The 27,772-nt window shown below is 37.6% G+C and overlaps 1 protein-coding gene across 1 annotated transcript; it reads right to left on the minus strand.

The window, feature by feature from the left end:
- Positions 1 to 240: 240 nt before the first annotated feature.
- On the minus strand, positions 241 to 24,289 carry LOC148847658 (uncharacterized). Its single transcript, XM_088949602.1, has 3 exons — positions 23,882 to 24,289; positions 1,288 to 1,438; positions 241 to 1,208 (listed from the first exon to the last, which is right to left on the minus strand). The coding sequence occupies exons 1-3, from the start codon at positions 24,005 to 24,007 to the stop codon at positions 583 to 585; spliced, it is 903 nt and encodes a 300-aa protein (XP_088805728.1). The 5' UTR covers positions 24,008 to 24,289; the 3' UTR covers positions 241 to 582.
- Between the last annotated feature and the right edge of the window lie 3,483 nt (positions 24,290 to 27,772).

Here is a 27,772-nt window from a genome sequence, read left to right on the forward strand (position 1 = left end):
AATCTCAAATGGGCAATTCGCAATTTACTAATTTTACTTTCACCGTCAATTCATATCCCTTGGCCTTTGGTACAAGGTGGGTAATTTACCTTTTCTTAGCAGAAGTTGGCACCTAAGATAACAAATACAAAAACTGAGAATATAACCCTTCTAATACATAGACGAGCTGTAACATAAGGAGATAGGTAATAAATGTAAAAAAGCGAGAGACCTTATCAGTCAATCACTAAGCCAATAAAATACATGGAGATGGGATCATAATTAAGTTAACACTGTCAAGAATCATGCGTTTACAAGTTCACATCAAATGGTGTCAAAAAGGTTGCTGAACTATGCAGACCATAATAGCTACAACTACAATGGCACAAGGCGTTGCAAATGAACGAGGCCGTCATCAGGCAAATTATGTAAGGAATCTGAACAGCAATTGCAACACAGTATCATCACCATCTAGAGATCCTACCTAAATTGATAAATTAAAAAAGAAAAGAAAAGAAAAAAAAAAGGATGAAATACACGGAAGAGCCTAAGTCCTACAACTGACTGGAAATGCCTTGGGTTGATGGTGTGCATCCTCACAATTTATTGAGTCTCAATGGGTTTTGATTCATCTAGGTTTTCCTTGTGGTTGCCATTGTCAGGTAAACTTTCTCCTGCTTTTGCTTCTGTTTCAGCTTCTTTCACTGCACAGACCTTTTCTTGCACGTTGGCCTCCTTCGAGGGTGACTCTTCCACCTTATCCTCCTTTTCAGAAACCGCATCCACTTCCTTAACTTCTTTTTGTTTTGCAGGAGATGCTGCCTCTTCCGTCTTCGACTCTGCCTGTTGCTCCACTGCATTCTCTTTATTTTCAGCCTCTACTAGATCAGCAGGTTTCTTCTCCTCGATGTCTTCCTCTTTTTTCTGCTCTGAATCCTGCTTCACAACATCCTCAACCTCTGCCTTCTCCACAGGGGATTCTTCCTTTTTGTCCCCTGTATCCTCTGCTTCTTTCATTTCAACATCTGCACTTGCCTTGGTGCTTTCTGCAGTTGCAGAAGCTGCTTCATCTTCATGAGCTTCACTTTCACCATCCACACCGTCTTTCTTTTCTTTTGTCCCTTTCTTCGAGCTTGATTTCCTCTCCCGTTTCTTTGGGGGCTCACTTTCTGGGGTTTCTGTTGCCTTTGCCTTTTCACTGATTCTTGCAGAACGCCTTGGGGTATCGCCTACATAACAGAGAAAGTTTTGAGTTTATCACTCAAATACGTCTATGCACATTTGAGAAATATAAAAGGTGGGATGTACCAGTGCCCCAATCAAATTCAGAGGCAGAAGGTCCTCCAGGATGAGCCTTTAGAAACTGCTCCAGCTGTCTTTTGTTCTTGATCTCCTCTCCAGTAGGTGATATAAAGACTATTTCATTCCTCCTGGGAGTCCCACCTTTCTTTGGAGTGAACTGCAAGCAGCAATAAATATTACAAAATTGAAGAAAGGTTCACTTTAGAAGGAAAATAGAAAAAAGAAATAATACGTGCCATCCTTACAAATCAATTGTTTCAGTCATCATATTTACTACACTTGCCAAGAACCCAAGAACGAGAGCAATTTATCAGAAGAAACATATAGAACTGGGGGGATAAAACAAAGCGTCACAAGGAACTCAAAAGTGAATACTTAATTTCAATGAAAGTAGTGATCTCAAGCATAAACCAACCATCGTCCATGGCAAGACCAACCATTTTAATCACAAATTATAACTTGTACACCCCATAAAAAGCCTCTTTTAAGAAGCTATGCTGTCTGTCAAAGATTTTATCATCCAGAAATGATGTTATGTTCCATGACTTAAGGTACCAAAAATCGTTTCAAGACGACTTTGAAAACTAATAATTATTATATTCCAGATAATTTTTTCAGCTTTGAGAAACTTCTGTCTTAACCATAAGACATATATTTGAACCCATTTTCCATATGCAGATATCAGATTCACATTAAAATCTATTAAGGCATACTTATAATCTGCAGAACAGACCTAAAATCAAAATTTTCAGAATTGGATTCCAAACAAAGCTCCCTCTGCATGATCAGCATACTTGCTACAAAAAGTGTAAAAACAACAAACTGACACGCTTGAGAAACTTCCAATTTCATTTTTTAAAGAGTTAAGAACATAGAATAGCAGAACAAGACAATTGAAGCATATGCATAACAATCCTAACATGTGCTTATGGAAAATATTAGTTTCTTAGATTTTGGTTGGTCCTGTCAAATATGCAGAACGGAGAGACAACAAGGAAGTCCTGATACCATCTCAACTTTGGCTGGAGTCAACAGCCAGGTTACAAAATTCATAAAGCAGAAACCAGAAACTGTAACCAGAAAAGAAATCACAAGAAACAAGCCAATAAAGCAAATTCACATGGCCAACATACATGGGGGTCTAAAATAAAAATTATTGGGGTAAATCGTTCACATTAATAATTCTCATCATGTAAATTTGTAAATCCTGCTTAAAAGCATTAATGAAGTTCCTTAATTGTTACTGATCAAAAAAACTACCCAACACTTCAAGCCCCAGCCCAGGACCAGACCAGCCCACAATATAATATAATACGTATTCTTAAATATAAAATATTATTCATTATATATAATAAATTATATATACTTAATATTATATATATTGGAATTTGGTGCTATGCGCCATTAATAACTCCCCTGACCCCTTCTTCCCCAAAGTGCTGGTTGTGGGATTTGATTCCGCATCAACACAGGAACAAACCAGCTAACACACCAACAAGCCAGCCCTCGGTTGGTTATTTTATGTCATATGTATGCAAATATATTTAATTTTACATTAAACATTTACTATTGTATATAAAATATAAATTTTTTAACACATAAATGTTCATGAGTCAACAAAAGTCAGCACATGCCAACACAAGAGTCAACTCAAGTATGAGAATTTTCCTCCTAGGCAAGACCTTTTATAGATGAAGGCAAGGCCTTCATCCCCATTCTTGAGCAATGTGGGACTTGGGAGAAATCTCAATCGTAACACTCACTATTGAGTGCCGTTTCATATCCCACATTGATCAAGAATAGGAATAAAGGCCTTGTCTTCATCTATAAAAGGATAAATACGTGAAGCTAAACCAAGTTTAGGAATTAAATGAGGCCCATTGCCTTTATTTTTGTGCAATAGGCCCAAAACCTAGCCAAGCCTAGCCTAGCTTGGCCCAGGCCCAAACATAGCAATCATCATTATCATCAAGCTGTCAACTATATAAGACCGGCTACATGAATCCTGTTTCACCAGTCGGTTCTGTTTAATGCCATATCCATTATTAAATTACTGGCGGATAAATCATTTATTACTAATTCTATTCATGTCCTTTTTCGCCTACCCCATGCCCTTCTAGTCCCTTCAACTTGCAACAAGTCACTTCTTACGGGTGCTGCTTGTACATGACCAAACCATCTTAATCTACTTTCTCACATCTTATCACCTATTGGAGCTACTCCTAAGTTTCATACAAATGACTTCATTGTTATAATAATAGATTATTATAACAATATCTTATGCAGAGACCAAAGTCCTTGTTTAAATGAAGCCACTCAGATCTGGACCCAATAAAATACGCACAAAATATTCCAATGTCACAATCTTCTAAAAGCCACCAAAATAATTTGACCTAAGGCTAAGATAGCCATTCATGTCACAGTTTGTCCCTAAGGCTCAGTTTGGAAGGAGTAAAAATACAAATTTGTAGAGCGCAAAACCTTGTATTTTGTATGTATTTATACTGTACATGTGTATTTGCACTCTTTCCAAACTGAGCCTAAGACTTGCATCACCTCAGAGCAGTCTCTTGGCTTACACCAAGTGAAATTATTGCCATACTGAACTCTAGAAACTTTTTGAGTTGTTAAGACCATATCATTCACAGAATTTTAGCTCTGAGATACAAACAAAACCAACATAGAGAACTTTGAAAGCATACAAGTACTATAATCTAAATGTACAGAAACCTTTTCAAGTCCTTCCTCAGCTAAACTTTAGAAATGGCTTAGAAGACTGAACTGTGGACTAGTTTTTCTTGGCAAATAAATGGTTGTCCAGCCACTTCTGTCAATTATATAATTGGGCTATACATCTGATCTAGAGGCATGCACATATATGCCACATTGAAAAGAAGAAACTCTAGAGCCTAGAAACAATATTTGGGAAAAAGTATGGTCTTAGCCAACTTTTCAGGACTAACTCCACTGTAGTATGGCCAAGTTCCAACATGCAAGAAGATGTCATCTTTTAAATCTAATTCCAATTCATGACAAAATCATAGCATCATCATCATCCAAGCCTTATACCAACTATACGGGGTTGGCAACATGAATCATGTATTGCCATTGTGTTCTATTCAATGCCATATATTGTTAAATTATGCGCACTTAAATCATTTCTAGCTACTTCAAACCATGTCCCTTTTGTTCTACCCCTAGTCCATCTAGCTCCTTCAACTTGCAACAGATCACTTCTTACAGGTGTTGTCGGTGGTCTTCTATGCATGTGACCAAACCATCTTAGTCTACTTTCTCTCATAAAAACTTGTTTAGAATATTTATATGTATATTTGCATATTATTTGATAAAACCATATTAAATGGCACATTTCTCAAAATACAGAAAATACGTAATTTTTTCATAAAACACATAAAACATGAATAATATGCATTTTCAAAAATAGAAAGTAAAAAAAAATGGATGTTCTTCAAAGCGGTTCAACGAAAGCAGCTCAATCAAAGCTTCATCCCTCTCAAGTGAGCCCTTAGTTGCTTCTTCAAAACAGCTCAACTAAAGACTCAATCAAAATTTGAGTACTCCCAAATGGACCCTATATTGGCTTCGGTTACATCCAGGCCAATCCAAATGCTCTCCAACTTAAATTGACTCAAAGTTTCTTTTGTAAAATGGGTATAAAACTTTTAGAAAGAAATACTCTAGATGTTATTCACTTTTTTTTCAGTCCATCTAACTTTGTTGTGATGTAAATGGCAAAGAAAACAGTTTTTTAAGGGAGAAAATAGACTGAGAAGATTTTTCTATCTTTTAATAGACTAATAAATACATCCTGAAATATCACTTTACCTCATTTAATATACAATAAATAGCAAGAGGAAAGGGTATTTTATGTCCAATTTTAGCCCCTATATCTTAATGTAGAACCAACTAGAAACTCTATGATTAAAATAAAGCTGAGGTTTTCTTGTGGCATGCTTAGTTGGATCACTCAAATTTATGGTATTTGAAATTTTTGCTTCCTAAGATGTTTGATCTACACTTCTAATCATAAGTGTGAGGTGTGAGAATTATGTAAACATTGTATGTTATCTTTTTGGTAGGCAATAAAAGAAGTGACTCTTTCTTATCTTCTTCATTCTAATGTGTGTGGCTATTTGCTCAATTCTTGCTTTGGGCAGTATGCACTATTTAATTATGTTTGCTGATGACTACTCAAGGTATGCACAGTTATATCATATGAAGACAAGAGATGAGGTTCACAACATCATCCAACATATAAAATGATGACTACCCAATTCGACAAACAGGTACAAATATTTTGCACATATAATGGACAGAAGTACTTTGAGGGTACTCTCAATGTATTTCTAGCTGATCGAGGTATACTTCATAAGCTCATGTGCACACAGTTTCTTTGATTGCTTTCAATGATTTGCATTCGTGTGAACATGAGATGACATATTTGTTCATGTCAATGTTATGCAAATTATATGAATTATTAGTTCTGAAATTTTGATTTGCAAGTGATGTGTTGATAGCTGATGATACTTATATAACTATGATAATGATACTTTATGTGGTAATACTTCAATTTTATATTTATATGTGAATGTTTTACTTTCATTGTAACTCTTTGTTTTGAGGGAATCTCTCCTTCGTTTAATACAAACCTGATTTCTTCTTTCATTGTAACTCTTCGTTATACTCATTTATTTATCTCTCTCTTTGTTTTAATTGCTTTTATGAAAGAAGAAATCAGGTTTGTATTAAAGGAAGGAAAGATTCCCTCAAAACAAAGAGTTACAATGAAAGTAAATGGAAAACCAGCAGTCAGTAACATATGGCTAGTTTAATCCTCTCACCTTAGGATAGTGGAATGTCTCACATCTCACCTCATACTTTTCTGGTCTCTTCCAAATTGTTCTACTCTCCTCTTTATCTTATAGTATACACACTTTTCTAAATCTGCATTTAGCTACTAAAAAATAAACAAGTTAAAACATTCTTGGAATATTCTCTTCCAAAATCTTCCATTCATTCTGGTTCCAAGACATGACCCAAACATGGGCCAGGCTAAGAACCCACTGGCCTCAAGTGTGGAGGTTGGCACCCAATGTGAAGCACAAAGCAGGAGTAGATTTTTGGGTTGTCCAACCAGATAGAGATAGGTGATGTAAGACATGTAGAGTATCCCACAACTTCTGAATCTTATGATGAGCCTCGTAAGGGAATGTGATTCCAATTATTAAAAACGAAAAGTAGAGAACAAGTAGACAGCTTGATGTCCTCCAAAGAATAACCACAAGATTAGGAAGAAAAAGAGTTCTTGATGTTTGAATAGACAACAAAGAGATGGATCGCTTAGAAGATGAAATAAAGGAAGACAGGGGGAAGGAGAGAGGGAAATAAAGACCAACCAATAGGTAAACCATAGGACACTTAAATAAGAACTTCACCTTCAGAAACAATTCCAATAACTCGTTACTAAATTTACTAAAACTAAACAAGCCAAAAAAACAGCCATAGCTTCTAAGAGAGACTAAGATGATAGAAAGACTGAAATCCTGTCAGGGACTCGCATCCTATTAGTAAAACAGCCATAGCTTTCTCAGAACACATTAAATTTAAATGAAATAGGTCAGATTGGATAGATAACTAAATAAACTATCTTATGACACCAAATCGTGTAAAAAAGTTAAGTTTTAGCCCATCAAAATAGGCTGAAAGAAAAGTGACGTGATTTCAACTTCTGCTTTTCTAATTTCAAAAAAACTCTCCAAAAAGCTACTTTAAACAATTATAACCCTCTAGATAACATCAGCCATTGTTTCCTTTAATAATCTGTTCATCTTACATTTGAGAGATGAATTGCAGACAGCTGCTTATATTGCCTCCAAGTAGAGGAATGGGTTGCTGTCCAAAAGTGTTGCATAGTTTCCCCTAAATGGACGACATGCTGTGGCAAACATGCATCAAAGCCCAACAGTCTACAGATTCTTGACAGTACTTCTACATAACATTTCCTTTTTATCTCCTAGCTTATTTAACATAAATGAACAGCTGATCTACAAGATGAATCCATTTTTTGTATCAAATGTCACTTAGTAACAAAGGAAACATTTTTTGTAGGTATATAATGTTAGAACTTAAAAATATGAATTACTTTAATAGTATATACTTTTCCATAGGCATGTTTATAACTCTTTGTTTTCTCCCCTTTTTGACTTGACACACATCAGATTACACTTCCCATGTCCATGTCCATGTTTGAAGGAGAGAGTGCTTTCTTGGGGTGTTGATTTGATTTTAGAAGGATTTTAGCCAAACCAAGAGGGTGGAATTTCAGAATTTGAAGGTTAATGGATAGGGGAGTAATTCTTTGGCTATTTACAGTGTTTGTCCAAGAATTGTTGATTCCACCATGTATGTGTCATGTGCTTAGCAACTATTTGAAGAAATGTTTGTGAGATTTTGTGACCACTTAACTCCTTTCCTTGGCGGTACCTATCACATTAGAGGTGTTTATGAAATGTTCTCGTGTTTTCAACAGTTGTGTTCCTTGTGTTATACATGTGTTCGATAAAATGCCTAAGGTACTGAAATGTTCAAGTGTTTTCAACAGTTCTTTTCCTTGTGTTATACATGTGTTCGACAAAATGCCCAAGGGACTACAAGTTTTGGTTAAAGAGGAGTCTTAGTATTTGTCTAAGGGTTGTTGGTTTCAATTTACCTTTATGCTGTCATTGGGGCATTCGGAATGTTAAATCTCTAATTGTGTGGTGTCCTCATCCTTGAATAGTAGTAGTTGGGGTTCGAACTTTGTTGTGTTGGGGGTATGCCTAAAGGTTAACTTGATGGATGAACATGTTTTGGCCTTGGGTAGGAGTTGTGAACTGCCATGAGTACCGTTCTGCTAAGGAAATGGCTTTGGAGGTGGCTGATGGAAAGGGACAAAAGGTGGCATGAAGTAATAGCTAGCATACATGGAAGGTTGGGAAATGGTTGGGATGCATGTGTATCTACAAAAGCTACTTTGGCCTCACCTTGGAAAGTGGTTGATAGCATTCTATTCACTTTCTTTGTTTCATCAGGTATGATGTTTGCTCTGGGGTATCTATTAAATTTTTGGGTTGGATATTTGGGTTGGTTCTTGTCCGTTAAAGGAGCTCTTTCTCTCCTTATACTCGGTTTCTTTGTACAAAAATGAGTGTCAAGATTTGTTGTTCCACCAATACATCCAGTGGGCCTTAGTTGGGACTTCGGTTTCCGTAGAGGTCTTATGGATAACGAACTTTTGGCTTGTGTTGATCGTCTAAAACTCCTTCAAGAGGTTTGCTTGCCCGATATACTTGATAAGTGTATTTGGGCCCCCAACCCCAAGGGTTTGTTTTCTTGTACTTCTTTATTCAAGACCTTTTGTGATTCCTCATCTTCTTCCTTTCATTTACTGATTTCCTGCCCTTTTGCTGCAGATATTTGGCTTTGGTTTGTTTTTTCTTTGTTTGGGCGCAAATGGACTTTACCAATGGAGATTAATATGTTATTTGATCCCTCCCTATTTACTTGGCCAAAGAAAAGAGGGAGGACAATGTGGAGATGTGTACGAGAAGCCTTGATTTGGACCATCTAGGAGGAGAGGAATGCAAGAATATACTTAGAAAAGGAGAGAAGCAAGGAAGAAATCAAGATTTGTGTGATAGTTAGGGTGATCCACTGGATCAAAACTCTGGAGTTGTTTTCCCAGTTTTCTTTTGATGATATTTGGAGGAATTGGGAAGCAATTGCTAAAAGCTCTAAGAGAAAGGACAGAATGGAGCTTGGTTGGGCTCCACCAATTGAAGGTTTTTTAAACTGAACTTTGATAGGAGTAATCGAGGTAATCCAGACCCTTCTGGAATAGGAGGGGTTTAGAGAGATGGAGAAGGTAAATTTATAGGACTTTTTTCTGGCCTTGCGGGTATGGGTGACTCCCTTAAAGCAGAACTGCTAGCCACAATCCAAGGGGTCAAATAGCTAGTGAGATAAACTTGACAAACGTGGTGATTGAAGGGGATTCGAAAGTGGTGGTAGAATGGCTAAAAAATCCAAAGTCTATAATTTGGTGCTACCGTACTGAAATGAAAAAATTTACATGGCTAACCAAGAATATCTATTTGAGGATACAATGGGTGAGGAGATTAGCAAATGGGATGGTGGATGCTTTGGCTAAGCAAGGGGTGAAGAAGTCTACTTTGTTCAGGGCACACTCATAATGTGCCTTCTTTTTATGCATGAGAGGTAGCAGCTTGTGCCTCTCTAAGGGATGCTTGTAAAGATACTACATAAAGTTTATTGATAAAATTCATTTATTTATCAAAAAAGAGCCATAATCAACCATGGGTACCATCTAATACTTTGGTGAGTTGTCTTGCAATGAAACGAGAGCTATGTATGGCCACAAGTATGTTCAAGCTAACTAGTTCCTTGTTGGTTTGGTGTAAGAGCTAATTGCCACCATACTTGGAATCTTCAATTTTCTTTGTTCAAGAGTTGCCCCAAAAGACTAGTTGTTCATGTGTCTACCAAGGTTACAATGTTTCTTCCAAGCAAGCTGGAGTGCCCAATGTTCAAATGGTATTATGTATGAAGATGGGGATAATTTGGGAAGAAAAATTATAATCAAGGGTTTTTATGTAATATCGACCTCATTGAGACGGCTTTGTAGTTTGGATATTTCTAGTGTTAATATAAAACAACCCTCCCATTTTAGATAGAATTGGTTTTGTTTATTGCCCTAAGTCGTCTATTCTCACATCCATCTTTCTTTTTGGTTCACTCTCTTCTCTCACACCAGTCAATCAGTCATGATAAAAGGTATTAGCATGAGCCATGCACTTGACTTAGCTCATTCAAGTCTTATTGCATATAAGTTCAAAAGCATTGGCCTTAGCCACCATTTAACCAGCCAAGTTAGACCTAAGCCAAACTGGTTTTAATGTGACGAATTGAGTAACATGTGCAAATGCACACGAGCAAAGAGAGAAGAGAGAGTGGCAAGAAGAAAATGAGTGAAAAAAAAAGAAACTTATTGATTGTAATTTGAACCTGATTCCCTGATGCCAACGCAAGCATTGACATAGATAGTAAAGAAACTTGCTAATTGAGTAACCTTAGTGGCAACACGAATTAGACTTTCAACTTTCAAGGCAACTTGAAGATTTTAAGTATCACAGCAACCAACTCTTGCACCATACAAACAAGGATCCAATCCATGCACAGCTTTCACCCATGCAAGACAAGTTTTCAACTGATTAGATTGTATTCATGATGGCTCATAGTTCTTACACAATACATGACTAACATGGCACTCATGTTAACCCATTACTCTTACCCAAGACAGAATGAACCATCAAGATCATGTCTCAACACATCCCCAGCAACAACAAAACACTACCAACATCACATAGCTCAAACCACAACCCCTACAGTTTAAGGAAGAGGACACTACACAATTAGATAACATAGCATTCCAAATACCCCAACAACAAACAAAGATAACTTGAAAAAACAATTGACCTTTACACAACAACTAAGACTCCCAATGCACAAGGCTCCCACCAACTGGGGAGGGACAGATGTACGCAGTCTTGCCCCTGCACATACAGAGAGGCTGTTTTCAAGATTTGAACCCTGGCCACCCAGGTTGCAGTGGAGCAACCCAACCATTGTGCCAAAGCCCACCCTTAGAGAAAGACTAAGACTCCCCCTTAACAAAAATATGTAGTTCCTTTAGGCATTTTATCAAACATGTATATGGCGCGAAGGATTTTGTCATTGAAGACACTTAAGCGTTCCAACAAACACCTTATTGCAACATGCACTGCTAACAATTCAAGGATAGAAGTGTTGTAGGGCTTAAAGGTCACAAGATCTTGTTTCTTCAAATAGCCACTGTGCAGCTAACATATACCCACTGGAATCAACATTTCTTGGACAAACCGGCAAACATTTGTTGCTCACACCCAAAAAATTACTCCCCTTGTCATTGATATTCAAATCTGAAGGATTTGTCCTCCTAGTAACAATCATTTTCCCAAATAAACTCGCTCCTTCAATCATCCACTTAAAATCCAACCAAAGAACAAAAATTCGTTCTCCCCACTTGGAATTAGACCTGTTCATGGGCTGGGCTCGGGCTTGGCTTTTGTCAAAATTCTAATTGGCCTGGCCTGAAGCCCAAGACATTGTAAAGTTGGGCCAAAAGCCCGGCCCATGAACAGGTCTACTTGGAAGTAGAAAACCATTGTTGACCACTCAACTTTTGAACACAAGACAAGCTGATCAAAGAAAAGGGAAGAATAAAGCCAATGGCATATTGAATCAGATCCGAAAATAGGAACAAAAACAAAGGAATAGTTTGAAATAGACTAGCAATCAGATTGACAGATCAGTTCATCCAAACACAAACCGATGGTGGAAGTTGGGGGAACTGCAACAACGAGAACAAACAAACTTGAACTATAGAAGAAAAGTCTAAAAAAAACAAGACAAAAAGGTAACAAGAACTATAGCAAAAAAAAAGCAAGAAAGCAAAAGCACAAAAAAAACAGAGACTTAGAATACAAAAGAATTCACTAACAGGTCCAGAATCATAACTACAATCATCTTCACCGTTTTCATGAAGTCTACCTACTATGATACAATGTTTTCATGAGTGGTATGAAAAGAAAGGAGAGAAAAGAGAAAATATTAAAGAGAAAAGAAAATCAGGGCTTCAACCAAAGCAAATCTATCTCTCTCAAATGAAAAAGATGCTTTATATTAATACTATAAATATCCAATTACAAAATAAACCCCTATTGGAACAGATATTACATAAATATCCCAGATTATAACTTTTCAAACCACAATACCCTCTTTCACCGGGCATTACAGTTTGAAGTTTGAACATAACAATAAAAGGTAAACAAACCATCTCTAGACCCATTCCAGCTTAAGAACTCAATACTCCTAATTTGAACTTACATTTTCAGTTTTTAACATCCACAAGTGATATATTTTATGATATTGTTGGAAGCACATAGTCTAAGATTAGTAGTAAATGCAAACCATCAATTTATAAACAAAGCATAGTTCACAAAGTTCAACCAAAGTATAGAAACATCAAGATAAGCAAAGCAGTAAGTAGGTGGCAGTCCCCAAGAAAATCCAATTGTAAAGGAGAAACAGAATAGGTTCAAAACAAATGAGTGAATCACATACATATGCTAAAAAAGACTATAAACAAAAGATATTGCATACCTACTCTCAATTTCATATCAAGACAAAACAAAGAGAAGAGCATTGTTTATCTACTTTTAACCCTTCCAACACACACATACAAAAGGAAAAAGATAGAAAACTAGTAAGAATGAGGAAAAAGGTAAGGATGGCAAAAGGGCACGTTCAGGGAGGGCTTTGTAAATTCTAGACCCTACCCACCTCCCTAGACCTCCCAACCCACATCCTCCCCAAAACCAATACTGAGTTGGATTTTCAGAATCCAAATCCTCCTTGCACATTAAAGGAGGATTTTGTAAATTCTAGACCCTACCCACCTCTCTAGACCTCCCAACCCATACCCTCCCCAAAACCTGTAGTGAGTTGGATTTTCAGAATCCAAATCCTCCTTGCACATGAAATTGCAAAACCCTTCCTAACCCTACCCTCCCCGCATTTGAGGGTTGGCTTCAAAACCCAAATCTAATTTCCTATTATATATAAGCAATAAACAAGTAAAATAACATGAACAAACATCAGAATTTCCAATTATTTGATTCATACATGTAGGAAACACATAAACTAACAATTATCCTTGGCATAAAATTAAAAATATTATTAAATTTGACATCTAATACATAAGTTCATATGCCTTCCATAAATATTTGGGTCAGGGAAGGTCAGGTTTAACCTAGTACCTTACCTTACCCGTACCTGTACAGATTCTAAAATCCCAGAAACCGCCCTCACCTCAAAATCTGTTTTTCAAGCAAAAAAATAAAAAGAAAAAAGAAAAGCCCACCCTGTTGGCCTGTCGGGGCAGGTAGGGATAGATATCCACTAAGTAGGGTAGAAATTGCCATCCCTAAGCAACACAATTAAAATGTCAAGAAAGTGGTCATAAATAGTGGGATATAGAGAAGGGCTTAGGAATAAAAGGATAATGGAAAGAACCAAAACCAACTAAAGTCTGTGGCACCTCAACTTAAAACTCCAATTCAAGATATGGATCACACCAATCATTTAAAGGCATCACCCCTCTAGCATAGTTGATGAAGACACACCACCCAGATACACTGTGCTAAAGAAACTTTTTTTATCAATGAAAAAAACAATTTTTATTCACTGAATTGATTCTTTATTGAAAATGAACTGCCACATATTGGCTAATTTTCCAACGAGAGAAGAAAACTAGCATTAAAACTCAACATCTACTGAACTACTTCATAGACAATCTACCTGGAAGACTAAAAATATATAACTTTCCATTGATTTCTTAGTGGTTATGTACTTTAATGCTGTAATTTTCCATGTCTTACTTGAACTTCAAGAAATTTACCCTCCAAGGTGAATTTCACTTCTTTGATCATGGTTTATTGGTTTTTCTATAATAAAGTAAAAGAAATTTTATCAAAATGAAAATTGGCATAAGAGAAAGTTATCAAAAAAAAAAGCGACACAACAGAAATACATTCCATCCAGCTAGGAACTAATTCAACACCAACTTTTGTGTGAGCCATGGAACTAGGTCTGCACATTGAATATACATATGATATGGGTGACAGGTCCTTGATCTTGTTATAGGTATAGATATGAGCTTGGTTAGAGTTTCGATTTTAGTTTGGATTTTATGGGTTTAAGATTTGAAATTGGCCAGGGCATGGGATTGAAGTAGGGCTTGGATAACAGGACTATGAACCCATTTAAAGACCATAGCAATGGCCCATTTGGTGGCACATGTATGCTTGCACTGGATCCTAAATCCCATCTCTACCAGATAAGTGACATAGACACTTATCTAGATAATCCAGAAACAGCCTAGGAGTATTCAAAATTTTTTTGAACAATTTCCTACTTTAGGGATACTTTGGTAAGTTTACATAATATCATTGGGGTTTAGTCTGATGGTTATGTACTTTGGAGTTTGGATCTTATTTTTAAGTTGTAATTGAAGTCTCAGATTCGTGTGATATGTGGAAAACAGATTCTGCTGTTCTCTGTGAGCTGAAGCTTGGCAGTGGCAATTCTGTAATTTCAGTAAACAGTAACCCCAGACCTATCATTTCTCTACAAATGTATCTTGTAAGATAGCAAGAGGTTTTTTCTTTCAAAGTGGAGTAAGTCTTCCTTGTGCACTTCTTCTTTATGTAAATATTTTTCATCTCTTTTTTTCTCTCTTTCTTCTGTACCCTCTTTCTTCTCTTCTAATTCTCTATTACTGATTTAGTCAAGATCTTTTGATTAGCATATCTTCTAGCTCTCAACAAAACTTAATCTCACTCCTTGAGAACCTCCACACAACCTAAGCTTCTTCCTTCTGTTTTTCATTTCCTTAGTTTAACTTTTCTCAGTTCTTTCTTGGAGAATTTTCATCCTTGTTTCTATCATATCACTTCGAAAGTTCAAATCCCTACCAATTGTTGTTCTTCCTCATTATTCTCCATTACAATACACCTTACAAAGTTTGAATGCCAAATTCCGAGCAAAACCCTAATTGTTGGAATTTTGAGGCAACTCATCCACAACCAACATTAATCATACAATCATATAAATGGATTACCATCTGCATCCATTCTAAAACTAACACTGATTATAATCTCAAATTATTTAATTACTAGAAGTTCAGGACTGTTATCAGTCTTGAACCCTAATGAATCTCAGGATCGAAGATAAAAGAAAGAAAGAGGTGAGAAGAGAAAGAGGAGAAGCAGTAAAACACAAGGATTGAAAGGAGGAGCAGAAGCTTAATGTTATGCCTCTGCCACTTTAATTAATATTTATAGGTTATGCTCATTACATGGAAAGGACAGATCTGCCCTTAATCTTTACATAACAAATAGAGTAAAACAAAGACTGAAATAAATAACAACTGAAACAACTAAATGACCAATTGCTAACCCTAGGAAGACTAGAATATCTTCTACCCTAAGAACACAGTGGGGCCCACATCAGTGTTCTCTACACTCCCCCTCAAGTTGGGAATAAATGTTTATCATTCCCAACTTGGATAGATCTGCCTCTAACTTCTTCCGTGATACAGCTTTAGTGAGAATATCTGTCAGTTGCATATTGGATGTGATGTATGGGAGACATACTTCTTGTGATGAGACCCTCTCTCGTACAAAGTGTCGATCAACTTCAATATTTTAGTCTTGTCATGCTGCACTGGGTTGTGTGTTATATTAATAGCCGCTTGATTATCATAATACAGCATCAGGGGCTTCTCATACTCAACACCCAACTCCTCAAGTAGTGATCTCAGCCAAAAAATTTCAGCCACTCCATTAGCCATTGACCTGTACTCAACTTCAGCATTGGATCGAGAAACAACACTTTGTTTCTTACTCCGCCAAAAAACCAGGTTACCTACCACAAGAGCACAATATCCAGAGGTAGACCTTCTGTCATCAACACTCCCAACCCAATCGACATTCATATAGACTTCAACCTTCATGTGGTCATTGTTCTTGAATAATATACCTCTACACGGGCATCTCTTCAAATATGCTAATATTCTTTCTACTGCTAGAAAGTGCGTGGTTCTAGGAGAATGCATGTACTGACTGATAACATTAACGGCATAACTGATGTCTGGTCGAGTAAGGCATAAATATATAGGAGCTTTCCCACTAACCGCTGGAGCATAACTTTGTCCTCAAGCAGCTCCCCACTCTCTGCATTAATCATGTGGTTCTGTTCAATGGGTGTATCTGCAGGTTTGACACTTAGCTTTCTACTTTCAGCCAAAAGATCTAACACATATTTCCTCTGAGAGACAAAAATCCCCTGCTTAGATCTAACAACCTCAATACCCAAAAAATACCGTAGTGTACCCAGATCTTTCACCTCAAACTCTTGATGAAGGAGCTGTTTGAGGGACTCAATCTCATGGTTGTCGTTTCTTGTGACCACAATATCATCAACATAAACTGCAAGTAGTGTCAGTGACGATTCCACCCTCTTGATGAACAGTGTATGATCTGACTGGGCCTATACATAACCGAACTTCCCAAGGGCAAGTCAGAATCTGTCGAACCAAGCTCTAGGTGACTGTTTCAAACCATACAATGCCTTATTGAGCCGACAAACTTTCTTACCTGCCTCTGTATCATAGAATCCATGAGGCAACTGCATGTAGACCTCTTCCTGCAAGTCCCCATTCAAAAAAACATTCTTAACATCCATTTGGTACAAAGGCCAAGTGTATCTTGCTGCAAGAGATAATAGAACCCGAATGGTGGTCATCTTGGCTACCGGGGCAAATGTCTCCAAGTAATCTATACCATAAGTTTGAGTGAACCCCTTTGCAACTAGCCGAGCTTTATACCTCTCAATGGAACCATCCGCATTATGCTTCACAGTAAATACCCACCTACATCCAACTGGTTTCTTTCCTTTGGGCAAATCAACTAACTCCCAGGTATTATTTTTCAACAGGGCATCCATTTCAACTTGCATTGCACCTCTCCACTCCGGGACTGATAGGGCATCTTGCACTGTTCTCAGAATAGGGACATCAGCAACAGAAGTGAGATAGGACCTGTAGGAGGGAGATAGGTGATCATAAGACAAAAACTGGGAGATGCAGTGGGCTGTAGATGTGGTGCAATGCTGTTTTCCTTTACGAAGGGCAATGGGAAGGTCAAGGACATCTGCAGAGGGTGAGGTAGCAACAATGGAAGGAGTCTCTGTGGACCCTGGGACTGTAATATCTGGACTGGGAGCCACAGAAGAGATTGTAGCTGGCTGGGACTGCTGATGACCAGGATCAATCTGCCTGCATCGCCTGTGACAGACTCTCAACTCCTGATCCCTTTGACCACCCTCGCTACTACAGCCCTCATCATCAACTAGATAGGTAAAGGAACAGCCCCAAAGGTATTAACCCTGTCCTCACTACACTCCTCCTCCCCCTGAAGAAAAAGACCCAAATCTCCACACTCACTACTCTCCCCCTAATGAGAGACCCGAGAATAGTAGAGTGTCTCCTCAAAGAAAGTGGCATCCATGGATACAAACTTCTTCCCTGAAACAGGATCATAACAACAATAACCCTTTTGAATTTGTGCATAACCAAGAAAGATGCATTTGGAGGCCTTGGGTTGAAACTTGGAGTGATTGGGACCAAGAAACTGAACAAAACAGGTACAACCAAATGTCTTGAGGGGAATAGTGAACAACTCCTCATTTGGGTATAGAAGGGAAAAATGAGGTTTCATATCAAGAACCCGAGAAGGAATCCGATTAATAAGATATACCGCCGTAAGGATAGCATCACCCCATAAGCGAATAGGGACATTGGAAGTAAACATAATACTTCTAGCCACCTCCAAGATGTGCCTATTCTTCCTCTCTGCAACCCCATTCTGCTGAGGTGTATGAGGACACGTGCTCTGGTGGATAACCCCATGATTAAGGAGGTACGATGCCAATGGCTTAGCAAAGTATTCCTTTGCATTATCAGATCCAAGCACTTTTATCCTGGCATCAAATTGTGTTAGGATCATTTGGTGGAAGTTTTGGGTTAAGACAGGCACATCATCTCGTGATCGCATAAGATAAACCCATGAAAACCGGGTGTGGTCATCAGCAAATAGTAAAAAATACCTATACCCCCCCATATAAGGAATGTGATATGGCCCACAAACATCAGTATGCACAATATCAAAAGAACTATTACTCCTTTTATTACTCACTGAATAAGAGTTTCTACAATGTTTAGCCAACTCACAACTTTCACACTTCAACTAAGATGACTCAACAAACTCAAACAAAGTAGGAAACAGACTCTTCAATGACCAAAAAGATAAATGACCCAATCAGTTATGCCACAACATAACCGGACTCACAACTTGAGAAACAAGTAACTTCTTATCCACTGACTCTTCCCGACGAGAACTCTCCCCGAGCAGATAGATCCCATTCGTCTCACAGCCAGTCCCAATCACCTTCTTCGTCTCCATGTCCTGAAAAACACATCGGTCAGGAAAGAAAGTTACTGAGCAGTTCAAATGTTTGGTAATGCTATTGACGGAAAGGATGTTAGTATCCAGTTTAGGAACATGCAAGACAGAGGACAAGGATATAGTATCTGACAGTTTGATGTCACCCTTGCTAGAAATAGGGACAAGAGAACCATCAGCTATAGATACTTTATCCCTACCAGAAAATAAGTGATAAGTAGTAAACAAAGAGGGCAAGCTGGTCATATGGTCAAATGCACCTGAATCTATTACCCAACACAGTTCAGTAGTACCTGGAGCAGAGGCATGGTAGGTTGAGGCTCGAGTACCTGAGTGTGCAAAGGCCGATGTAGCCGGAGCTGATGATGACTGCGGTAACTGGGCTGAACTGCCAACTTCCTTCTCCAATTGTATTAGAGCTGCCCGAACTGCAACTAAGGTCTCTAATGGTGTGCCTCTCGTGCCAGATGAGGATGCTGAATCAGTAGTCGTAGCCACATGAGCATTACTCCTTTTATTTCTCAACTTTGCCGAAACCAAATGTGGATGCAGCTTCCAACATGTTTCTTTTGTGAGTTTAGGTATATTGCAATGCTCACACACCACATCCCTTTTATCTTCCTTCTTTTTGTTCCTCTCTGAATCACCATCTGTTTTGGGTTTGACAACTACCAAGGCAGGTGTAAGCGGCTGAGGTTGCATCATGACTTTCCTCCTGATATCTTCACTGTGCACTAAGGAGTATGCCTGAGAGAGGGTCACACTATCTCTGGTCAAGATCTATTGCATCACAATATCATATTCTGAATTCAGTCCTGCCAGAAACTCAAACACTTTGTTTGTCTCAATGTGCTTTCTATGTATCTGAGCATCTTTGGGACTCTCCCACTCAAGAGTCTCTAAGTGATCAATCTCATGCCACAGGGACTGCAAGTTAGAGAAATAGACCGACACCGGTTTCTCTCCTTGTTTAAGGGCATTCACCTCACACTTCAACTCATATTCTCTGGCAACATTAAGGGGTTGGGAGTAAGTCTCTTTCATCACATTCCATATCTCCTTGGCTGTCTTTGCCCATAAGTAATTTCGGCTGATATGGGGCTGCAATGAATTACAGAGCCATGTCATAACCAAGTAGTTTTCTTGGACCCACTTGGTATACATAGGGTCTCCCTTGGAAGGTTCTGCTATATCTCCCAAGAGATAACCTACTTTGCCCCTTCCCCCAATAGCCATTATGGCTGATTGGGCCCATTCCAAATAGTTTGATCCATCAAACTTTACGGTTGTAATCTGAAAACTTGTCTCAAAACCACCACCATAACTGTTGTTCCCAAAACTGCCTTCTGCCTGATTCTTAAACTCCATTTCAGTCAAGAACCAGAAGTATCAAAGATTATGGTTACTACAGTCAAAACCAGCAGTAGAACTCCCAACAACAGTCACAAAATCAGTAGAGAACCAATCTGTACACACGATAGATGTGCATGAAATATATATAAGACTGATCTGAAATCAATAACCACACACAACAGCAACAGTCCAAACAGTTTTCACCCCTTCAAAAGTGTTCGAAACCCCAAAAGAAGATTGAAACACAGTTTGAAGAGCAATCTGATATGCTAAAGCCAATTCGAGGTTTTAATCAATCCTAAGAGTCGTATGGTTAAGGTTTGTATTAGGGTTAATATGAAACCCTAAAACTGATCAATGTTGAGGAGAATTCTAGGGTTTGCCGCAGGAATAAGATCACAAGTTTTGGCCTAATACTAGGGTTTGCCGTAGGGATAAGACAAAACCCTAGAGAAACCCTAGAGAATAGAGAGATAAAACCCTAGAGTAGTTCGGCCACCCTTACTGGATAGGTCCAACCTATCTTTTCTGATGTTACTTCTCTCAGAAAGTAAAAACTTACAGTAGAATGCAGTTCGTTGCCTACCAAGGTTACCCGAACCCTAGCCTTCTCTAATTCTTCCTGATCACCAACTTGCTACAACTGTGACACTTCTTCAAACAGCTGTTAATCCTCTAGAGATCTCCAAGAACCAGTCAACGAACTTTGCTTTCTCAGCTTCCAGCCTTAGATGGTTCTCATGTGGTCGGCTGGACTAGACTCACATGAGAGAACTTGGCTCTGATACCAACTAGAAGTTCAGGACTGTTATCAGTCTTGAACCCTAATGAATCTCAGGTTCGAAGATAAGAAGAAAGAAAGAGGAGAGAAGAGAAAGAGGAGAAGCAGTAGAACACAAGGATTGAAAGGAGGAGCAGAAGCTTAATGTTCTACCGCCGCCACTTTAATTAATATTTATAGGTTATGCTCATTACATGGAAAGGACAGATCTGCCCTTAGTCTTTACATAACAAATAGAGTAAAACAAAGACTGAAATAAATAACAATTGAAACAACTAAATGACCAATAGCTAACCCTAGGCAGACTAGAACATCTTCTACCCTACGAACACAGTGGGACCGTAGTTGTGGAGCCCACATCAGTGTTCTCTACATAATTGTTATCTGAATCCATTCTATAACCAACATTATCATAATCTTATCTTATTTGATTATCATCCAAATCCATGGGGCAACTCTTCTCCTAGTTTAACATTTTATTTCCACTTCTCTATTGCAATTGAAAAGAAAAAATGATTATAGTTGCGACCAGTTGTACTAAAGCCAGGTGGCTAGGTTCCACCAGGAAGCCCTAGACCTAGCAGACCTCACAATCAACCAAGCATCTCTTATCTTATATATGGGTAAGAGAAGGTGAATAAAAAGAAATAAATAGAACATTTCATAAAAAAAAATTCAAACAATAATAAATAAATTCTTTAAAAACTGCAAAGAAATAAACAAGTTAGACAAATCAAATTAAGAACATCCTTGATGAACATGTAAAATTTTGTTGAAGATATTTAAAATCCTATATTTAAAGAAATCGCATAAAAGATACATTATGTTGTATAATAGTCAACAATAGTTGATACCTCTTTGATTAGGGTTAGCTTCAAATGCTAAATTTGAGAAAAATGCCAACATATGGTGGCAGTCTACTTATATCCCCAATATTGAGTGCACGAAAGAAGCCACTACATTTTTTATTGAAGAAGCATCTTTAAAAAGAGAGATATTATTAAGAATTTTTAACCAAGTTGGCATTTCTGTATATATCTTTCCCCTCATTTAAATCAACCAGACATGATGGGGCGATTACTTGGCATAATGTTAAAATCCCAGGCTGACAAGTGTGAGAACGTGGATTTAGATCTGAGAACAGCCACTTTGTGCAAAAAAAAAAAAAAAAAGCCCAAGGTTAGGTCTGTATCCAGTCTACCTAAGACCCTTGGGACCAATAGTAGGTAATGTTGGGCCTCTTAACTAGAATTTAGTTGTTTCTTCTTTTGAAGTTCTAATAAAAGGATATATGTTGGATAGATTGCACGTAGTTAATACCTCTTGTATAACTAAATGGAATGTGTGTGAATGGTAAGCTGGTTTATTCTTTCTTTAGTAACTAAGTGGCAATAATGAGATAGCGTGCATCTACAAGAAGGTCTGCAATAAAAGGAAATCTTTTTGGTAACTATTAAGTAGTAATTAATTATAGTAGTTACTTACAAATCTTGCAACTGGTAATATAAAACTTGGAGGAGATCATTAACCAAGAATTGCATGTGTCATTGCAGTATCTAAAACTTGAACTGACTGAATTTAAAACTAACAGAATTGAACAATATTAAATTAAGTCGATGCTATTTAAAACTAATTGATCCCTAAGAAGTTTCTTTCTTTAACTATGGGGAATGGATAAAGAACTTCTGAACTTTTTTGCTTTATCTGCACCAATTCTAAAAGCATTTTAACTTATTCCTAGACCTTTCACTAGATAAATAAGAAAACTAACCACAAATTCAAAAACATTGGGGCATCCACCCCTAATTGTGCTATAGTATTCAAAAATTTGACTTCTTCAATATTGATAAAAAAAATTAAAAAGAAAAAAATAGCTCCTTCAAACAACAACATGAAGAAATTGCACTTGCCATTCTTATTCTATCTAGTTATCCAAACATGAAGCTGCTGCACTTTTTCAAACCATTAACACTCACTGCAATTAATCTATAGGCATTATTGACCTCCCTTTAATAATCTATTTGTTTATTTATTACTTTTAAATGTGATATACAAGATAATCAAAATTCATATTTTTGAAATACGGAGAACAACAAAAAAGGGTGAGCAGTGAGCACTAAATAAATCCCCCCTCAGCAGGATAACATAACTCTGGAAAATCTGACTGCAAATTTTCATGCATATTTAATATGTTCATATGACTTGTGGCTTAATTAAAATAGATCTTGCAACTCAGGTAGAACAAACAGATCCATAGAAATGGACTAAGGCAAATCAGCTTTACAAACTTCTACCTAGAAAAAATGCCATGCATATTTACCGCAATTTAAGATGAAGCATAAAACCTTCAAAACATATCATTGGATGGCATTGATAACTTGGATTTTTTATAAAGATAAATAGATAAGGACATCAACTATTACAGTATTACAAGAAGACAGATTCAGCAGCACCAATGAATTCACATTAAGTAAATGATCATGTAAGATAACAATTGTAATTGAAAAACATCAAACAAAAGGCAGAACTCCATGGGTTAAAAAGAGATAAATAATAAAATCAAACATAAATAGACAGATATCACGAAACCAAGAGGAAATGGCCAATTCCTTAAGGTCAAAAAGCTGTACTAAAATCAAAACCTCAAACATTCGAATGCCATAAAAGCAAAGCATCCTAGAGAAATCACAAAACAGTAAATTCGTGGAAAATTACTCCAACGATAAAAGGATTTAACTGAACTTCACATATGATTCTTACTACCACCATATCATGGCTCCAGTAACAGGTTTCAAATAAATTCGACTCAATTCACCAATTTGAACAAAAAAAAATACTTCCACAGTTTCCACAACTTGCTACTTGCATAAAAAGCAAGATTTACAACAAATTCACCAGAACAAATCAAGCTCCACCATGCTCCCAAGCACAGAGAGAGATAAGGAGAGAAGACACGAACGAAAGGAAAGCATAAAGTAAAGATATAAGCTCATTTCAAAGCCGAATACAGAAATCAAGCAACTTCGAATGTAACTACAAGCTACTGTTCTACCACTCCATACTTCGAAGCTTCCAACGAGCTCTTCAAGAAAACCCTAACAACAACCACAAACAAAACAATGACAGCGACACCAAAAAACAAACCAGAAAAAACGAAAAGATCCAAATTTTCCAAGCTAAATGCATCCACAAGACGGAAGAACTAGAGCAGCAGCATACAAAACGAAATCAAAGCGAAAGGAAGAGAAAATTGGAGAAACGAAACCTTCTTCTTCCATCCTTCCGGTGCCGGGAGCTCAACCGAGACGACTTCCTCCTTGTTTTCTTGATCACCGATCTGATTCTCCTTCTCCGCCGCAGCAATTTCCTGCTTATCTTCAGAGCTCGCCATCCTCGTTTTCGAGTTCGCTCTCGCTCCAAAAGTTCCCGCTCTCCGCGCTCACGAAAAACCAAAATCCCAATATTTGACCAAAATTACAAATATGTATAATTTATTCCACTCAACTCTCTCTCCCTCTCTCTTTACTTTCTCTCTCCTCACTCTATCTATTTTCTCTCTCCTTAAATCGAGCGTGCGTGTCGTTCATTAATTGAGAATCCAAAGTTGGATTTAGATGTATGGATGGCGTCCGGTAATAGCTGGCTTGAAATTGACGGTTTATGTCCTGCGATTCTTCGACTCAAACGAAGCGCGACGCTATCCATACGGATGAGTTGTGTCGTATTCAGTACGATTGCCTCGAATGCCGTGATTTCCTAGTGTGATCCACGATACACAGCCACGTGGCAATCGAGGGCGCGGTGTATTATTGTGAAGTAAAGTGAGACTTGTTGTGAGAACATTCCCTCCTCAATGAGAACGGTTTGAATTGTGCACATGGACTAACGGTTTGGACTTCAACCGTTAACAGTTAACGGTTAGAACTTAGACGTTAAATACCGTGAATGATGTAATAAATAAGACACGTGACTGGTAAAACAGATTTGGAACGAAGGATACAAGGAAACTCCGCGGCCGGGCTTTTTGGTGAGTTCAGCTTCTTCTCTAAATGTTTTTGAATCATATGAAGCTTAAGGTTAAAAGTATTGATACGTATTGATCCGTATCAGTCGGTATCCCGGTGTATTAGGTGGAGGAGTCTTAAATCTGTCCCCCTCATCGGTTTTGAAAAAAATAAAATAAAGCAAAAATAAAATATTGATATGGGATGTATCGATATTTAGAATCTTGTTCATTACATGACAATGTCTGCGCTTGATATACTTTGATTTATTAAATAAATATTTGTATTTGATTTGTTTTCAAAACTGGAAAAAAAATTACTTGATAAATCATTTTATGATAAATAAGTGCCATTAGATGTCAGATTAGCAAAATAATGAATAAATGCATGATTGTGATTGTTGGGGGTGCGTTAAAATAAAACTTCCCCATTGGTTGATATACACATAAATCAAGACCAACTTTTATCAATATCGATGTATATAGATCGGCATTATAAGATAAATGTTAATTTGGCATTGACATGGTGTAGTTTATCAAATAAACAGAAGTTATACCAAAGGGTTAGCTTTGGCTATTGGAGGCCAACAGCCTTTCCTGTGGATAGAGCTTATGGGTTGGGCACATTGATGGCAATTAACCAATTCATAAGTATGCTTTGGTTTTTACTCAAAATAAATCAATGGACAATTATTAACTTGCCCACTCTCATGATAACGTGCCCAACCTAGAAACTCCTTCAACAAGAAAGGTTGTTGGCCCCCAACAGCCAAAGTTTTTCCTTATACCAAATACCCCCAATATTTGGCATGTTTGCTTCTGTGACCATTTTTTGAGAAAAACGATGTCACATATGCACCGGCTATGTGTGATCATTTATTTACACTTCAACCACTGTCTAATTGGTTCAGGTGTCTATAAAAATATGGTGAAAATGCATCTAACCATTTGGGAAAGCTTCAAATTCTTGCTTCCCCCAACAGTCTTGCATTTCAAGTAAGGGTGCAACCTTTCTAAGTTAGGGTTGGAATTTTGTCAAAATTTCAATAATTTCAACCCGAAACAGTATAAATTATTAACTCGGACAAACCCAATTTGCACCCCTAATTTCAAGAAATGCCAATCTCATCTGATGTCGATGTGGCAGTTGAATTGGCTACAAGTAGGCCTGATCCGCCATTCGCACACTGCAGAGGAGAAAATAGCTGTCATCTTCTCTAGAGGAGCCATCCTGATAGAAAAAAGTTGTCGTCATTGACTGTCTTGTCGTTCGACGTCGGTAAGCCCGTCCATTCGTGCATTTTTTCTTAATTTTTTGGGGAAAAGGGTGACAAGAATTCCAGGGTTTCGTAGGTTTAACCCTTGATTGGTTACCAAAGCAAAATCATTCTTTCTGATTTCCATTTGTCCAGGAAGGTGAACCTTTTATTTTTTTTGAAAGGGAAGATAAGCCTTCTTTCTATCACTACGATGAGAGTGACAAAGGGATTTTAAAGAAAACACTATAACGTTTTTTTTTTTTAAGTTTTTTAATGGTAGAAGAGAATTTTTCATGAAAAATGAAATATAGCTACTTCAAACTTTAATTCCATCATAAATAAGCCCAGCCGAGATCATTGTTTGGTTGTAAGTAAGCGCAACTGAGATCAGTTTCACCTCAATTGGACCGATCCACTTCAAGATGTGGACTGACCACTTTTCAAATTCGTTTTAATTTGACGCTCATTTGGTAGTCCAGTGGATGTGATAATGTTGATTTGCATACAAGCTGTTGATAATAAACTAATCAAGTCACACAAGCCGTTAGATTTGCATACAGGATACACCGTTGGATATCAATTTCACACTTTGAGGATCTATGCAAGTGATTTTGATCGTTAGATTTGATTTGCATACAATTTCTACCATTGGAGTGTTCAGATTGTGAACAAAACCAACCAAATCAATCAAATTGAACCAACTCAACCCAATTTGGCTGGTTTTTTAAAATCACCGGTCGGTTTCAGTTATTGCAAGTAACTAAACTGAACTGAACCAAATTGAACATGTAATTCACTAAAGTAGAGTGTTTCCATTATTGGCTATTGGCGTCTTGCTTCTTACTTTCTTAGTCATAGTCATTTCTTATCCTAGTTAGCTTTAAGTTAATTAACGTCAGTTAAATGGGGAATTGCTTTTGTCTTGCGATTATTATTTCCTTCTTCTAAGATTTCTTACCCTCTCTTTTTTACATTTTTTTTGAGTTTAAAAGTTCACACCGAAAAAGGAAACATGGAAATGAGATATAGCGGGGAAGTTTGAGTCAATTTCAAAATATCTTTATTTATTACCTTTTTGGGATGAGCAAGCCATGCAAGAAAGATCTCTAAGGCTTTAAACTTGCCAAACTTGGGGAGAAATTTTAAATTTCTGTTGTACACACTAAACACTACACAGCTTCTTGCTTTTGCCCATTGCCCATGCCCAAACCAACTGGCTAAATTGACTCAAACCAACCCTTCATGTTTGAATCGGTTTTACTTCAGTGTGAGTAAGGTTTCGATTTGAATAAGCAACCCAACAAGGTCAGGTCCGTTGTAAAAAACAGGTAAATTACAAAGACCCCCTGTACTTTATTTTGCAACAAAGACCCCATTCCATTAGCTTTCTTTTGAAATCCTCCAAACTCTTTTCCCTTTCGAAGTTGTTGATGAAACTGCTTGTTGCCCCACTTATTGGTGTCATGGCCTGACGCAGCTAATAAAGAAGGGAGAGGGGAGTGCGAGGGAGTCGAGGCTGTTGGAGAAGAGGATTCTGCAGTGGTGTGATTTTGGGCTTATGGGTTATCTGTTGGAGACGGTTTCGATTCGCTATTAATCTCAGTAATCTATGGATTTCGCTATTGTTGTTGGGATGATGAAGGCAGGAGCTTCAATTGACCGGTAGCTTATCTGGGTCTCTTCGGATTCATAGTGAATGCTTCACACTGCTGTTGTTGTTCCAATTGAACTGAAGGAGGAGAGAAATAAATGGAGTCCTCAATTGTAGGCGAAGATGGACGTTGTTGCTTCTTGACAGCCTCTCCTCCCCCTCCTTTGTCACCCATTGAGGTCGTGGGAGATGAACAGTGTTTTTCTTTTGGTTTACAAGGGTAGTATAGGGATTAACGGAAAG

Source organism: Nelumbo lutea, chromosome 6 (assembly GCF_056320005.1).
Source record: "Nelumbo lutea isolate HS-2025 chromosome 6, American lotus-T2T, whole genome shotgun sequence".
Classification (NCBI taxonomy): Eukaryota; Viridiplantae; Streptophyta; class Magnoliopsida; order Proteales; family Nelumbonaceae; genus Nelumbo; species Nelumbo lutea.

Coding starts and splice junctions, on each gene's coding strand:
- LOC148847658 (XM_088949602.1), bottom strand. CDS start 24,007: ATGGCGAGCTCTGAAGATAAGCAGGAAATTGCTGCGGCGGAGAAGGAG. Junction 1,439..23,881: donor CGGAAGGATGGAAGAAGAAG/GTTTCGTTTCTC, acceptor TGCTGCTTGCAG/TTCACTCCAAAGAAAGGTGG. Junction 1,209..1,287: donor TGAATTTGATTGGGGCACTG/GTACATCCCACC, acceptor TCTGTTATGTAG/GCGATACCCCAAGGCGTTCT.